Source organism: Psittacula echo (assembly GCF_963264785.1).
Source record: "Psittacula echo genome assembly, chromosome: Z".
In the NCBI taxonomy this organism is placed as follows: domain Eukaryota; kingdom Metazoa; phylum Chordata; class Aves; order Psittaciformes; family Psittacidae; genus Psittacula; species Psittacula echo.
The window spans coordinates 31,924,262-31,942,205 of record NC_137742.1 but is presented as its reverse complement, the minus strand read 5'-3'; the positions used below and the strand labels follow the sequence as shown (position 1 = coordinate 31,942,205).

Here is a 17,944-nt window from a genome sequence, read left to right as displayed (position 1 = left end):
CATTTTAACATCAAGCCTGTGAGTGTGTATACATTCTGCTGTGTTCAGAAAACTACATGCATATTGTATATAGTGAAGTCCTTTGATTCCTATAAGTATAAAATAATAGGATTGAAAATCACATCAACAGACAAAATGCTGCAAGTAAAAGGACAGTATTTATTTGTTTAGTTTAAAACATTACAGCATTGATAGAACATTAATTTAAAAGGAAGACCATAATATAGTCATTCAAAACTAGGCTGTTAAGCATATAGATTTAAATTCTAATTTTTCAAACACATAATGAAAGAAACTTGTATTTTACAAACAGCTATTTCAACAGATCTTATGAAAAACATGTTGAAAAATAATTGCCAAAATCTGCCTCTTCAAATATACAAAACACCCTTGCTGTGCTGAAGGCATCTTCCTTAAAAGCCAAAAATATCTAAATCAACAGCTGAGTGCACATCAAACCCTACTGAAAGCAGTAGTGACATAAAAGGGTAAAAGCACTATACAAAGTAAGTACAGCTTTCGTCTTAATACTGTACATACTTGTATTTGTTTTAAATGTTTTATGAAAATTGCTATTAATGGAACTTAACATCCTTTCCTGCCTGCAGAAAAAAAATGAGCTACTGATATTATCTCTCCTTACTCAAACATCTCCTCTCTTGAATGTGAATTTTCTCTCACAATTCAAAGGGAATTTTACCACATATTTCAATGTGAACAGGAGTGAATGTTTTCTTCAGCATATCACTGTGTAATCCCTCTTACTCTCACCTGGTTTCCACCTTAGTTTCATAACCAAAACATCATAAAATTTTAATACATTAGCTGAAGATATAAGAACTCAAGAACTGCAGTTTACGAGGTTGATCTACAGATTAGGTCATTGTAAAACAGCGTTCAACTAAACTGAAACTAATTGCAAATAATGCTGCATGCTTTGTAACCAACATCCCTCTCCCTCTCTTGCTTTCTTTATAGCCCCTTCTGGCATTCCTTCTGGAATGAGCTTTTTAAGAAAGTGCGGTATCCCGGATCATCCACATACTCATTCCTAAAGCGGGAACTCAATACTCTCTGCCTCTTCTTCTCTCCCAAGATAATGTTTGCTCCATAAAATGTGTCTTCAAATCTCATGTCAGAGGCTGTAGACTAAAACCAGACACAAGTTATGCATACAGCTTCATACAGGCCATCATATTCTGACAAGTTACATGGAAACATAGATACATTTGGATAGACTATATGAAGCTAGCTACACTACTATTATGCAGTTACAACTGTTTTCAGGAAGATGCCTAAATATTAAATATATATTTTAAATGTAGATTTAAAACATGATTTTTACTTTTCTGTATTTTGCATGTACTACTGGCCATTTAATTCTGTAGGTCTGCAGTGTTCCTTAGAAACATCTGACTAACAGTAGTTGTTAGTTTTGATTTTATCCAGAGGTCACACAATCACTCTAATTCAAGGTGAAAACCAGCAACATGGAAGTTATGTAATTGTTGGGCAGGTTCGATCCTCGCTGTATTTTCTACATATACAATACAATAGCACTTTGTGCTATTCAGAAAAGTTTGAAATGCAAGGTAATACACCACAGATCTCTGAAAAGAAATTTTCGCACTGCCTAATTTGCAAAGAATCAGAGTCACAATTTTGGTTGTCTGTCGGCAAACTTAAACCATTGGGGAATCTAATGAAACCAAGCAGCAGGACAGTAAACAGTAAGCCAGTTCGGAAAAAGCAGCGGCAGAAATTTCTGGACCAACTTCCACTACTGAGTCATGGTAAAATTCCCAGGACTGGGAACAGCATCATTTATAAGGAATTGGTGTCATTTATTTCAAGACACGGGAACAGTATCATAAGCTGTCTTTAACTTGCAGTTTTCAGCATGAGGAGGGAAGGAGGTGCTGGCCATAGCCCATAACTTTAAGCTTTGTATTTACAGAATTTGAGGCAATAGTAGAAAACCATGCAAAGTCTGAGCACAGGCTGTGGCTTGTTTTATTTAGTTGACCAAATTCAATGTTTTTAACCTGTACTTAATCCTCCTGTGAAGTCAGTTGTGTCAAAAGGAAAAAAATACATAATGTCGATAAAAACTCCATTTTAAAAAGACTAGCATAAACCCAACTATATTTGTATTGTTATCCTTAGTGAAATGCAAGTTTGCATTCTACAGAATGTGCAATTAATTATAAATGCTTTTTACACATAGTCTCTAAAAAAAAAGTTAGTGGAATACTTTCCAAGTACAATGAAAAATCCAATTAAATATAACCAACCAGATGGTTTATTTAACACTTTCCAAGGTATCTATCTTAACCCTAGATGGTTAGGACACTGAAAGATGCGGGCATTAATGCCAAATACACTGACAAAAAGGTATCTTAGCCAAGAATATTTGACCACTGCACTTCCCATTAGAAAGAGCTGTCCTAATCATATTCTGTTCCTTCAGCAAAACAGGGTATCCTGTCAGGAAACACTCCCTCAGCGGGCTGACAGCCTCATTTCTCTGTCTATCTTTCCCAGCTTTACCTCCTCTTTCATAAATGATGCCAATCCTTTCCTTTGATAAACTCCTAGATTCTGAAATATACAGCATCCATTTTTGGATTGGCTGCTGAGAACTGGATGAAAGTAAATTATGATAATAACAATGATGGCAGCTGCACACGGCAAGAAACACAGAAAGGGAAAGTCAGTGTGGAACCTTCTTCAGCTACCTCAGTATGTAACATGATGTATTACATCATACAATCTGACAGATGGCTGCAGAATCAACTTTGCACATCATTCCCCTACAACTCCTTGCACCCAGCTTTCAAGAATCAGCTAATTAATGTCACATAATGAATGTGTGAACAGGCATTGTGTATGAGTCCACCTCCCTGCAACAATGAAAAATATACTGTACACTGCTCTTCCTTTCAAAGCTTCACTGCAGTGAAGCAACGCAGTTTTGATCAAACAGCTCTAAACAGAACATGGACATGAGAAGAACGTGTTGCTCTTCTGAGTAGGCTTGATAATGGATTGAATTACACAACATTTAGCATTAATGACAAGGACAGCAGTTGTCCTGTCTCCCCCAACAACTGTGTGGCAGACCTTTCCCTTTTCAGTCTTTAAGTGTACTGCTTCTATGAACCTCAACACTTTTCCACATGGCAGGCCTACAAATGACTGGCTTGTGGATATTCTTTGAAACTGCAGGAAACAAAAAATCCAGTGACACTGATGAGTTCTGATCAGGCACTTTGTTTCTTAGAATAAGTTAATTGCATTTTTATTAAATTCAAGGCTTTTAAAAGCATTGCATTTAAAAGCTCTGAAAACTTGGAAAGTTTTTTGAAAAGTATACACGTTGTAAGCATACTGGAAGAACAGAATGTCTGTCAATTTAAATATTTACTAAAGTGATAATTCATGCTCTGACAGCTGATCGAAAAAGATGTCCCTTTTAGGAGAAAAGAATTATGTCTGACAACAGCATTTGCCTGTACTAGAAGAACAACTAACCACTAGCAAATGGACGCTTGTGCTAATTGTTGTGTTGATTAAGAGAGTCATGTTAGTACAGGCTTCACAAAACATTTGTCCAATTTAAACTGAAAATCTAGAATAGAGCCAAGAATAATGTTATTGGCGTTTCAAGCATATATATACCATGAGCAAATACTCACGAAACGTGCTTTTACTCTCTTAGGGAGCTCTTCATCTAGAGTATAGATCTCCTCTCTCTTCATTACTATTTGAGAGCCATCTTCAAACTCAACCTAATTGGAAAAATGCTTATTTGAATATGAAATCATAATTTAACTCTTGCAGGACGTTTCTGGGAATGTCTCCAGACAAAAATAAATGTGCAAATACAAAAGATTTATATTTTGCTATTTCAGGAAGCTAAAATGAGGCTAAAACATAAAAAAAAGTTATTTCTTAGGAAACGCAACACATGCATAAGTTGAAACTGGTTTCTAAGCAGACACTTCAAAATCATCACTGACACATACACAACAAAGTAAAATTTATTAGATTAGGAACGCTGAGCAGTAACAATAGAGACACCATTTTGTGAGAATGATATATTGAAATGTCTTCATGTCATTTTTACTCACCTCTATTTTTTTTTTTTACTTGCTTCTAATAAATAAATAATTAATTTTAACATTCTGTGATTCAAGGTTGAGGAAGACCATATCAGGAGAAAGAAAGTATGAGTGACAACAAAGGAAATACCAGTTAACAGAATTCTATTGAATCTGATGGAATTTCTTTAAAATGCTCAGTTCAGAAGATGAAAAGCTTTATCATGCTCAGGTTTAGATTTAATCCAACATGAACCCCGTTAGCAGAAAATGAGAAAGGAAATGTAACTAGGTGCGGGGAATGTTAAAATGCTTGGGTTTTAAAGCTTTTAAACTTTTTCAGTTGCTGCTGTTTCTTTTTTAATACTTCATCCAACAATTGCGAATTTCAGCCATTATCTATGACTGCAGTTTTAGTTCCCGCAGAAATTGTACTTAAGTATAAAGTTCAGTGTAAAACTAAAAGAAGTCCCATTCCAAATCTGAGGTGACTTAACGAAAACACATGAATGACAACAGACTTAGGGTGGAAGAAAAAGCCCAAATTCAAACATAGGAAAATATCAACTTATCGTAAGTAGTATTATAGATAAAACTGAAAAAAATATGTATTTGAACTTGTAAGTGCACTGCGTTTTGAAGGTTCAAATTAAAACCTTGCCACGACTATGTCAGATTAATTGCTAACAGATGAAAAATCTGAGATAGTATATTTATTCTCAAAACCCAGGGTATAGATCTATGAACTACTAACTTCTTTAAAAGTAATTTTTTAACAGCAATTAATAGGAAGCACAAATGTGGAATGCATTTCAAATCCACAGAACACAGATGGATAACAAAGTCACAAAAGTCATACTTGCGGGTCTTTGCTCCTCTTACTAAGTCCATAAGCCTAGTCTGTTAGCAGTATGCTAGAGGAATTTAAAGGTTATTTTGGCTTAAGCTTGTTTAATAAAATTATGACAACTTAGGTATTTCTCACCAGGATATAGGAGTAGCTTTTCTGCTATTCCCCTGCCTTACCGTACAATACATTTGGTAATATGTTTTTGCATGATACAGTTGGTAATAATGTTTATTGTATCACTGGTGAAAGAACCAGGCAGGAAATGAACTCTGACAGCTCCATGTGATCAGAAAATCACCTCCTGAATGGCCAATGTTTTTATTTTCAGTGTGCAGCAGGAGTAACTGCTTCATACCACAGAATCAGGTACGCCTGCATTATGAAATATATTGAATATTTACAATGAAGAGTAACTGGAAGTTCTTCAGCTGTAATTCAGCATACCACACTGGAAATTAATTGCCTACCATTAAATGCAAACACAAGAGCTCCTCTAAGACTTCAAATAGTATCATGATTCATGCAAAATATAAACCTACCATCTCTAATAGTTCCAACTTAATTCAGACTCCAGATACTATATTTCAAATCATCAATTTTACCCAGCGTTATTTCATTTGGACTTCTGTTACTGCACCTTGTTTGTGTAGTATGCTATCTCCATGAGATTTTATCAGGACATCATAAATTAAAAGGTCAGCTGACATTATTAGGAAGCAGTTAATAAAGTGAATGGGTAATTAAAGAATCTCAAATGAAACTCGAAAAGTTATAGTGAATGTCAACATAAAAAAGATGAAGAAATCAAACACAGATCACATTAACAATTTCACTTAAACACCTGCTTCATTTGGTAGGTATAACACTGCTTAGGGATTGTATAGGATCCTGGGTGGTAAACGTCAAACTGGTGACACAAATCATGGTGCATTGTGTCATAGCTCCTGCATGCACTAGTACAGTTGCATTCAATACAAATGTCTCATGAACATGAGGAAAATTCACAGATTCATCCAAGTAAAACAGATTTGCCTTATTAGATCACAATACTCATTTCAGAGATTCCTTTTCAGTCTCTCCTTTTGTTGTACCATCTAAGAGATCACACAAAAGGCTTGGTAAGAGAATTTCAAAGGTGAAACAGAGATCTCACAAGCCAGAAGAATTGAGTATATGTATGCACAGATACCGGGAGCTTTCAGACGGGCTGTGTAGAAGACTGGAGGAAAAAGTAGCAATGTGTGCTGAAGTTCCTCCATCATATTTGACAAATCATGGCAGTCAGGTGAAGTTCCCAACGACCGGAAAAAGGGTAATGTAACCCCCATTTTCAAGAAGGGAAAATGGATGATTCGGGGAATTACAGACCAGTCAGTCTCACCTCTGTGCCTGGCAAACTCTTGGAGCAGATTCTCCTGGAAGGCATGCTAAGGCACATGAAAAACAAGGAGGTGCTTGGTGACAGCCAGCATGGCTTCACTAAGGCGAAATCCTGCCTGACCAATTTGGTGACCTTCTATGATGGGGCTACAGAACTGACGGACAGGGGCAGAGCAGTTGATGTCATCTACCTGGACTTGTGCAAAGCGTTCGACACTGTCCCACGTGACATCCTTGTCTCTAAATTGGAGAGACATCAATTTGATGGGTGGACCACTCGGTGGATAAAGAACTGGCTGGATGGCCACACGCAAATACCTGTAATGAGTGGTGTCCCTCAGGGATCGGTGTTGGGACTCGTCTTGTTCAACATCTTTGTTGGTGACATGGACAGTGGGATTGAGTGCGCCCTCAGCAAGTTTGCCAATGACACCAAGCTGTGTGGTTCGGTTGATACGCTGGAAGGGAAGGGATGCCATCCAGAGGGACCTCAACACACTTGTGAGGTGGGCTGATGCCAACCTTATAAAGTTTAACAAAGCCAAGTGCAAGGTCCTACACCTGGGTCAGAGCAACCCCAGGCACAGCTACAGGTTGAGTGGAGAAGTGATTCAGAGCAGCCCTGTGGAGAAGGACTTGAGGGTGTTGGGCGATAAGAAACTTAACATGAGCTGGCTTCAGTGTGCACTTGCAGACCAGAAAGCCAACTGTATCCTGGGCCGCATCAAGAGGAGCGTGACCAGCAGGTCAAAGGAGGTGATCCTGCCCCTCTACTCTGCTCTCGCGAGACCTCACTTGCAGTATTGTGTGCAGTTCTGGTGTCCTCAACATAAAAAGGACATGGAACTGTTGGAACAAGTCCAGAGGAGGGCCACGAGGATGATCAGGGGACTGGAGCACCTCCCGTATGAAGATAGGCTGAGAAAGCTGGGGCTGTTCAGCCTGGAGAAGAGAAGGCTGCGTGGAGACCTCACAGCAGCTTTGCACTATCTGTAGGGGACCTACAAGGATGCTGGGGAGGAACTCTTCATTAGGAACTGTAGTGATAGGACAAGGGGTAATGGGTTAAAACTTAAACAGGGAAAGGCCAGGTTAAATATAAGGAAGAAGTTCTTTGCTGTGGGGGTGGTGAGGCACTGGAATGGGTTGCCCAAAGAAGTTGTGAATGCTCCATCCCTGGTGGTGTGCAAGGCCACGTTGGACAGAGCTTTGGGTGACATGGTTTAGTGTGAGGTGTCCCTGCCCATGGCAGGGAGGGTTGGAACTTGATCATCTTAAGGTGTTTTCAAACTCTAACTATTCTATGATCCTATGATTCTAAGTTAGCCTTATACCCTCTATGTCACAGACTTTCTCTAACCTGTGGCTGTGTTGTGGCAGCCCTCCTCCCACCCTACAGATCGAAATACTTATTTGTCTCCAAAATCCTACCTAGTGCAATCTGGACTCCCTTTAATCTTTAACCTTTGCTATTTCCCCTGTGATAGGGTTTGTTACAAGGCAGTTTACAGTATTCTCCCATGACTGTTATGCTGACGAACTCCAAACTTTACTGAACCTCTGCATGCCAACCCATTTTTCTTCAATTAACCTGGTTTCATTATATTGTCCAAGAGGTCTAAAATAAGACAAAGCTTGTTTTGACTATGTCAGATTCCTTCAAATATGAAAGATGACAACATTCCTCTAATCACAGAATCACAGAATCCCAAATCTACCAAACAGTATTCCTCAGGAGACCAGCTGTTCGAAAGATTAAATGATTTGAAGATTAATGTTACTATAGAATATTACTATAGAACAATAATATTTTTATTTTATAAAGAACTTTTCACTTTCACTATTTAATACAGCTGCTAAATATAAGAGAAGAGGTAAGATTTAGAGACTAGCTCAGGGGATCAGGCATTGGAGGATCTGAATTTGATTGCAAGTCATTGGCAAAGTGAGAAGGTCAATGCAGCAAGTCATTTAGCCTCCCTGTGCTTTAATATGTCTTCAGATGAAATAGTAAATTTGCCATTTTTGTAGAGTAATGTGAGGCCCTTAGATGAAAAGAGTTACATAAGTGAAAATGATAATATATATAAATGAAATGTACCTAGATTCTCATTCTTTCAGAAGTGCCATTATTATTGTGATTGTTTTACTGCAGTTTCTAGCATTCACTTGGGTACTCAAAGCTGCTGACTGATTTTTCTCAAAGGCAAGCACATAAAAAAAATAATTATTGTGTCTTTGAAATCAGAAGTCAGCTTTTTAGCCTTGCTCTCAACACTTAGCTCCCTTTTGCCTTTGCTAAGGACAAAACGCCCCTTAGATTCTGTGTTAGTTAATTAATTCAAAAGTGCCTCAGACAAATGAAAAGTGAGGCTATTTATGCTCCTGTTTTTACTATCCTCCTTTCCATCCTTTTAGCAAATGCCTAAGGTTCATTGTAGTCACTCACCAATACCTAATTTTATATCATTTATTATATAATTACCTGACATCAAATAAAAGTAAATAATCAAGAGAAAATAACAAATGGTATTTTTCGATCTTAATATTCCACCTGTTTACCTGAGTTCATATTAAATAAGCCTTTTTCTTAATTTTATAAGAACAGGTAAAACCTCAACTTCTAAAGAGTGCACAGCACTTGTTAATGTATTAGGCAGCTTTATTTATTAGTTTAAATGCATTAGCAGTTACAATAAGAGGTCACACTCCAGCTTTTTGCAGCTTCGAAGATGTGGCTGGCCACTCTAATGCTAGACCTGAATGAGCAATTTGCAATAAGGACATGTGAAAAACAAGTACATGATAATAAATGCAGACACTCACCTGATACATGTAAGTTGTGTTTGTTCCCACATACTTCGCACCATACAGTTTTCCATCAGGCCATTTCACTTGGACAACCTCTCCCTCTGCAGGTGGGCCCAGCCTTAGGCAATCTCTGCTCTATTTACAAAGAAGGATAGATTCTCAAACCAGTGAGTAAGCCATCACACTAAAATTACCAGTAAGCTGCTTTTTACAACTCCGTAATTGGAGGAGATTCATTACCATGTGTGTTTCAAGTTTTATACTCCTGCTAATGGGCTAACAGAAGACACTGTTAGCCTTTATGAAAATGAAACACTGACCGAAGACTCATTCTCTTTACAGCTTGATGCTGAATTGGCAAGGCAACATATGCATAAATCAGATAGCTATCAGCAACTGTGATAGATTTCCCTCAAAATTAATTTCCATCACACACTGAAAACAAAGATCACTAAATTGCAATTGCGTATGTGCAACACTTTCTCTTTTACATACTCAAGTAACTCATGTTTTGTTAACCACAGCACATTTTTTTTTGCTAGATGCTAACTGCTGACTGAAACATAACCTGATGGATCAAACTATAAATGGTGAGAATACCAATGGGTTGTTTAGCTGATGGAGAAACATTTAAGAATCCAAATGCTTACAAAAAAGACTTAGGTAGGATTTTTTTTTTTTTTTTTCCCAGAAGATATGAGCAGGTTTTTTTCTTGTATTTTGGCCAAATTCTGTGCCTGACTGGCTGAGCATGTCAGAGCAGCACAGTTTATGCTAGCTGCAGTATATCCTTGCAGGGTTTCCTTTGCCCCATATGGCTTAGTATGACATAATTGCTCATTTACACAGCACACTGACCATACAACCATAACAACAGCTGTCCATATGAGCAAATACATGAAGGACCAGAAAAAGATCACTTCAGGTCTGCACTCACCAATTCTTTGGAAGCTCTCTCTGCCGAATACTCATTCCCACAAAGGCATTTGTATTTCAGACAGACTACATCACAAGACCTGTCATGTAAATTAGCAATAATATAGTGGTATTCTCCTAGGTGTGAGAGAACTTACTGGTGACTATGTCACCTGAGGTCACTGCTAAGAGGTGTAGACTGGGAAGAGAACAAATAAAGACAAGGACTCAGGTACAAGTACTCAGTGACAACGCTCTGCAGGACCTGGTGTTACCTCATAGTAATGCAATACTATAACCATTTTCAAAGTCTCATAGAGCAATTTATAAAAATACTGTATTTTTGAGTTCAACAGTCCACTTCTAACAAGAGGCCAGCAATCATCATGAGAAAGAACTTAAAATGTGGGAGCAAAAATGCACCACAATAATCCTTACTGGGACATTATCTGGTTAGAATATCATGCTAGCCAAATCCTGGCTTCATAAACTATTTTTAATCACATGTATCTTAATCCATGAAATTTGATTCAACACATGAAAGAAGTGAAAAGCTGGAGTTTCACAGAAACACACTTTCCTGCACGACAATACTGTTTCTGTCAACCCTCAGGTGTTCATGTCAAGAGGACAGCTCTAACATACACCCTGCATGCTTGCCTGGCAAAGGTTGCTGTGACAGATACAGAAAGATACATCCTTCAACTTCACCATGTATTTGGGGTAGTAGGTGCCATTACTGTATTACGCTTCATGGCATTTCCAAGAAAGGCAGGGAGATAGGGGAAAAGAATGGCTGCTGCCTATTTTCCAACACTGGAATAATTATGACTTCTCGAGGCACAGGGATTGCTAAATATTTTCAATGCTCTCTCTCCTCAGTGATGACCGTCAGGATGATTATTTTCATTTTTGTATTTCTTCCTCTACCTATTTCTTGCTAAAGTGCAAAAAGGAGTCTTGGCTAAGTATCTTGAACCAAACTTTCAAAATGCATCACGGAAGATAGTAAATTTCCTATTAACAATGTCAAACCAAACATTAATTTTCCAAGAACAAAAGCCCAGCATGAATTACACCCTTTGCACCTTGCACACGAAAAGAAAATCTCATAGCTTCTCTAGGATAGCTAATGGAATTGCTCATATGGAAAATTAGAGTTCTCATGCAAATAACTAGACAAATAACAATCCCATTCTTCATGTATCATCCTAATGTCTCAGTCTATGGGGCAATGTTTGGGAAACCTGTAATAAATAGTTTTTGCTGTTTCTACAGAGCTCCTTCCTACCTTTTATTTTCACATTGCATAACCATTTCAGAGAGTTTCTTTTTACTGCAAAAATAATTCCCACCATTACCTTCTGGGGAATGATTAGACTCGTTTCTTAGACTGACAAAACTGCAAAAATGCAACCTCACTTTTCTCAGTCATATACTGAAAAGTCAAACATCAAGATACGGTAATCCTTCAACATTTCTGTACATCACTTGTAAATCTACATTCAGTTTGTAACATATACATTTCCCATATGATTAACTTCATATATTTTCTTCTTTACACAAATGGGGAAAATTGTGCCTATCTCTACTGAAAAGCCGATTCACTTAAGTGTCTACTGCCACATTCCAGATGTTGCACAGCTCACAGCCCCATGTCTGAGCATGGTGAAATACCGAATGTCACTCAGGGACATGTCCAGCTGCGTTTGAGTATCTCCAAGAATGAACACTTTACCGTCTCCCTAGGAAACTAGTCCAACATTTGACAATTCACACAGTGAAAAAGCTTCATATGAAGAAAAATTCCATGTGAAGGTATTTCCTGTATGTCAGTTGCTATCAATTGTCTTTCATACATGTCACTCTGCACGTATTTGCTCCTATATGTCCAGGTCCTTGTAAAAGTGAGCCAAAACTGGACAAAGGACTCCAGATATGGTCTCACCAGTGCTAGGTTTACAGCCATGCAAAAAGTTTCTTTAAGAACAAAAAACTGCAAATAACGGTAATTCTAAAGCTCCTCTTGTTTATTATTACAGGTGGTATTTTCTGGTTTTAGAAACACTAATTCTGGGGTTCATTATATGCATTGAATTAAAATAGTTAGCAATCCATTCACAACAGATGTTTGAAAAATTCGCTGAAATACTGGGTTTCTCTTATCTTCTATCACTTAGGAATTCTTGTGTACAGCACTACAGATAATGTAGATGGTTTTGCTGGTTTTCTGCTCTGATATTCCTTTGTTTTTACCACAAAACAAATTATATTGCTAAGAGGCTTAGCAATACCTTGGTTGTTTGAGGCTGGACAGAGCATTTGAAAGTAACAAATCCAGTTGCATGGCAGAGTGGTGATGGCTGACACAGACTAGGAACAAACGTGGAGCCACACTAAGAAAAAAAAAGGAAGTCCGCACCTGAGGCTTGCACTTGAATCTAGGAACTGTGAAATGTTGCAAAATTCCTATAATGTGATTACAGCCACTGACACCTAAAGAACATACCTTAATTTTTTAAAACTTTTCTGGAAAATATGTTCAAATGCTTTCCTAAATTAAGGCTAGAAATTATACATATTCTGGTCTAGGATGAATTTATAAACCTTTGAGACTATTCTCCAAAACTGTTAGAAACAGATGTTCCTTTTTGACAGTGTTTTGCCTGGCAATTATATTATTAATTCAGCTATTTCAAATTCAACAGTTATTTTCAAAATTATAAGATATAAGAGCTTTTGACTTCTATGTTTCATCCAAAGAAGCCACACTAAAAACAAATATCTTAAGTCAATTCAGAGGAAATGGAAAACTCTGTGGTGCAATCCTTGAAGTCAACATGGCTAAATAAGCTCATATCTTCAGCCACTGGTGAAAAGAAGCCTGCAAGTTAAACTGATAGCAGAAAGTATACTCTAGTCTTTCATGTCAAGATTGTAGTAGGAAAGGATAAAATTACTCTGCAGCTACAAATATCAGCCAATGTTAATTTACAGAGTCTCTGGTCTGACAGAAAGCTAGATAGAGAGGACATCTTAGGAAGGAAAATATTAGCATGCTCAAAGTAGAATACGTTAATGAAAAACAAGAAGCTTTCAGTTTGAGGCATTTTTCCCCAGTGAGGAAGGCAGCAGTTGAACAAAAAAGATAAACAAAAAAAAAAATCTAGACACTGTAACTTATTTAGTAACATTAAAAAAAAAAATAATCCCCAAAACAAACCAGGTTTAATACATGAAAAGCAAAAAGCTCTCAAAAACATGTCTGAATATTCTGAAATCACAAACTCCCCACCACTTCACTACTCGGAACCTAACAGAAGTAATGTTTTCATTAGCTTGTACAATGTTCTGCCTTTCAGCAGTCAGCTTAAAGCTCAATGTTTGATCTTTCAGAAGCTTAAACAGAATCATATCCTTCCAAACCCAATTTGGTCTCCGGTGAATGCGAAGTGTGATTGGTGAAGAGGGATCAATTAACTCTTTAACTTAAAAGTTTTGGTCATAAAGTTTAACATTGAATGCAATAGTCACAGCACTAACATTGGTCATTGTGCCCCAACAATTCGTTTGAAAAAAAAAACCAACCCACAAATGAGGCCCATATGTCGTCTTTTAGAGGATGTATAAACCCAACAGTAGTAGCATATTTAAAATTGTTGTTAGAGAACAATTCTAATCAAATAGAAAAATGTGAATATTTGTCTAACCAAATCAGGGCAAAACTTTGTCAGATCACCTGGTTCTTGTTAATTGTTTTGATGATGTGATCCTACCCTGACTAAAGAGAGAAGAGTTCTGATGATGAAGGTTCCCAATTCAATCCTGCCACTTATAGACAAGTATGTCTTGTTTCAGAAACTGCTTTTGCCTCCCACTGTACTTTCTCATGAGCATTCTGAGGAACTTCTACTAGGGGAAAGAAAATCAATCTCCATCTTGATCAGATTAGAATATTTTCTGTGGGACATTACTAAACTCAGTTCTCACAGTTGTGCTCCCAGAGTGGGTTTAATAGAGAAAATGAGAATTCAACACTGCAAGGTAAAGGGCATTTGCAGTCCACAGAATCACAGAAACATAGACTAGCTTGGGTTGGAAACGACCTTAGATCATCCAGTTCCAAACTCCTAGGCCATGGGCAGGACCACCTCACACTAAACCATGTCACCCAAGCATCATCCAACGTGGCCTTGAGCACCACCAGGGATGGAGCATTCACAGCTTCCTTGGGCAACCCATTCCAGTGCCTCACCACCCTCACAGCAAAGAACTTCTTCCTTATATCTAACCTAACCTTCTCCTGTTTAAGTTTTAATCCGTTACCCCTTGCCCTGTCACTACAGTTCCTAATGAAGAGTTCTTCCCCAGCATCCTTGTAGGCCTCCTGCAGATACTGGAAGGCTGCTATGAGGTCTCCACGCAGCCTTCTCTTCTCCAGTCTGAACAGCCCCAACTTTCTCAGCCTGTCTCCATACAGGAGGTGCTCAAGCCCTTGATCATCCTCATGGCCATCCCCTAGGGGCACTATGCGCTTCTTATGTTGAGGACACCAGAACTGTACACAATACTTCAAGTGAGGTCTTACAAGAGCAGAGTAGAGGGGTAGGATCACCTTCTTCAACCCGCTCGCTCCTCATGTTCCTTTTGAACATGATATGGTTGGTTTCTGGGCTGCAAGCACACACTGCTGGCTTATGTTAAGTTTCTCACTGACCAACACCCCCAAGTCCTTCTCTGCGGGGCTGTTCTCAATCACTTCTCTGCCCAACCTGTAGCTGTGCCTGGGATTGCTCTGACCCAGGTGTAGGACCTTGCACTTGGCTCAGTTGAACCTCCGAAGGTTGTCATTGGCCCACCTGTCAAGCTGTAAATTGTCAATTGTCAAGGTCCCTCTGGATCCCATCCCTTCCCGCCAGCATGTCAACCGAACCACACAGCTTGGTGTCATCGGCAAACTTGCTGAGGGCGCACTCAATCCCACTGTCCATGTCACCGACAAAGATGTTGAACAAGACCAGTCCCAACACCAACCCTTGAGGGACTCCACTTGTTACTGGTCTCCAGTTGGACACTGAGTCATTGACCACAATTCTCTGCGTGCGGCCATCCAGCCAATTCTTCATCCACCGAGTGGTCCACCATCAAATTGATGTCTCTCCAATTTAGAGACAAGGATGTCACGAGGGACAGTGTCGAACACTTTGCACAAGTCCACGTAGACGAAATCATCTGCTTTGCTCATATCCATCAGTTCTGTAGTCCCATCACAGAAGGCCACCAAATTGGTCAGGCAGGATTTCCCCTTAGTGAAGCCATGCTGGCTGTCACCAACCACCTTGTTGTTTTTTATGTGCATGCTTTCCAGGAGAATCTGCTCCAAGATTTTGCCAGGCACAGAGGTGGGACTGACTGGTCTGTAATTCCCCGGGTCATCCATTTTCCCCTTCTTGAAAATGGGGGTTACATTACCCTTTTTCCGGTTGTTGGGAGCTTCACCTGACTGCCATGATTTTTCAAATATGATTGACACTGGCTTAGCAATTTCATGCACCAGCTCCTTCAGGACCCATGGATGGATTTCATCAGATTCATGTACTTGTGCACATTCAGTATCCTAAGATGATCTTGAACCTGATCCTCTCCTGCAGTCGGCCTAAGGGCTCCATTCCCACAGTACCTGCATCTGCTTTTCAAGACTTGAGCGGCATGGTCAGAGCGTTTGACAGTGAAGACTGAGGCAACCTCAGCCTTCTCCAAATCCAGACTAGTCAGTTCTCCTGTTTCATTCCAGAGATGGCCCACATTATCCCTAGTCTGTCTTTTGTTGGAGGCATACCTATAGAAGCCTAAGTAATAGTCTGAAGCCGTAAGTAATAGTCTGCAGACCCTCCTCAAAAGCTGATGAATACTACTGGAGACCAGTTTTCCCTGAAGATAGCTCTAAAACATTTTCATATATATATTTACACACATAGAAAAATGCATTTTGTGGGTGTGCATGTGTGTGCATATAAATATATATATATTTAGACACATACAAAATATATAATGAAGATTGATTTTTCTTTTTCCATGTAGAAAAAATAAGGCCAAAATCTCAGAAAGAATATTGAAGAAATATCAATCTTTGGTATACAGTATTAAGAGAGAATATTGCCTGCAGGTGGTTCACTCTTTAAGTTTACTCTTACTCACCAGTAACACATCTGATTAAGCATAATTTTTTCCCTGATAGCTGCACTCTTTTGCAAAACTGAAGCTTATATTCATAAACTGGCATAATTTAAAGTAATTTGTTAGGCATACAGAGTAGCCTTATCCTTTTCTGAACCATTCAATTCTTCTGGAACTTGTTAAATTACTCTGGTTTCAGCTATAACAGAGTTAATTTTCTTCCTAGTAGCTGGTGGAGTGCTGTGGTTTGGCTTTAGGCTGAGAACATGCTGATAACACACTGATGTTTTAGTTGTTGCTAAGTAATGTTTACCCTGATCAAGGACTTTTCAGTTTCTCATGCTCTGGTAGTGAGGAGGAGCACAAGAAGCTGGGAAGGAGCAGAGAAAGGACACCTGACCAAACTAGCCAAAGGGGTATTCCATACAACAGCACGTCATGCCCAGTATATAAACTGAGGGGTGTTACCCGGAAGGCCCAGATTGCTTCTCGGGTTGGGCTGGGTATCGGTTGGCAGGTGGTGAGCAATTGTATTGCGCATCACTTGGGTTTTCTGACTTTTCATTTCTCCTTTTTTGTTGTTTTTGTTGGTCTCCATTATTATTTATTAATAACTATTGTTATTGTTCGTATTATTTCTACTATCACTATATTTTACTTTAATTATTAAAATGTTCTTATCTCAACCTGTGGGTTTTACATTCTTCCAATTCTCCTTATAGTCCCACCTGCGGTGGGGAAGAGGCTGAGCAGGCTGCTGCATGGTACTGAGTTACCAGATGGGCTTAAACTATGACATGATAATTTATATATATCCATATCTTATCCATATCCATAACTTTCTATTACCCATTTCCCATGAGGGTATCTCTACAAAATCCATAGCATGAATCATCAAGCTGTTATCAAGCATTAACCAAGATAGTAAACATAATCAGGCTGGCATCTCTTTCTTCAGGAGAGTGTCTAACAGCCCCTATTGCAATCTCAGAAACTCCCCATTTTATTTTTCTCAACACTAACAGAATTATTTATCTCTTTAACTGGCAGACACAGTGCTGAGCTCTGCTATTTTTCAAATCACCATGGTTTAGACTGTATCCAAAATAAAATATCTGTGTTTGTTTAAATTGTATTAAAATTTTTCTCAATGTCACTTAGCAAAAATTTTTGCATCTCCTTGACACTCCTGGGTTTTATTTGTTGATTTCCTTTGTTTCGAAAACAAAGCACAAAGTGCCTCATTGTTTATTTAAATTCTTGTCAAATACCATTAATGGTGCCATTGACATAAACAATACAGGGCTAAAGTGGTTAAGTGTGGCTCTTGCAACATATTTTGTGAGCTAGCATATACTTCTAATCCTATTTTTTGCTATATGGCTCTGCTGTGAAAGAATAAAAAATACAGAAACTGTATAAATTATGTTACATAATGGTAAAGGAATAGAATAAATATACACTGAGCCTGACTGGCAGCATTCTTCCTGGAATGCTATGAATTTAACGACAGTTTAAGTCTTAGCTCAAAACTAGTATTTCTAACAGTTAGTTTATCTCTACATATTCTTCATCCTTTGAAGTTACTCATTATTTCTGTACCATACCACATCAAAAACCTCTAGAAAGACATACTCCAAGCAATCAGCAGCTGCCTTGGAGGAAAACTGTTTACGAATACATTTTGTTGTGCTGCTGCGGCTTTCTG

General features: G+C 38.5%; 1 protein-coding gene across 3 annotated transcripts in view; it reads right to left on the bottom strand.

Moving 5' to 3' along the window:
* Positions 1 to 972: 972 nt before the first annotated feature.
* The window catches only part of KDM4C (lysine demethylase 4C), a gene marked incomplete at its 3' end in the record, with an annotated part of 280,296 nt that continues 263,324 nt past the window's right edge, over positions 973 to 17,944 (bottom strand). For all 3 annotated transcript variants that reach the window (XM_080636683.1, XM_080636681.1, XM_080636682.1), the window contains 3 exons: positions 9,160 to 9,279; positions 3,699 to 3,791; positions 973 to 1,149 (listed from right to left, as the gene is read on the bottom strand). In XM_080636683.1, the coding sequence (XP_080492809.1) occupies positions 973 to 1,149; positions 3,699 to 3,791; positions 9,160 to 9,279 (390 nt within the window). The remainder of the gene's footprint in view (positions 1,150 to 3,698; positions 3,792 to 9,159; positions 9,280 to 17,944) is intronic.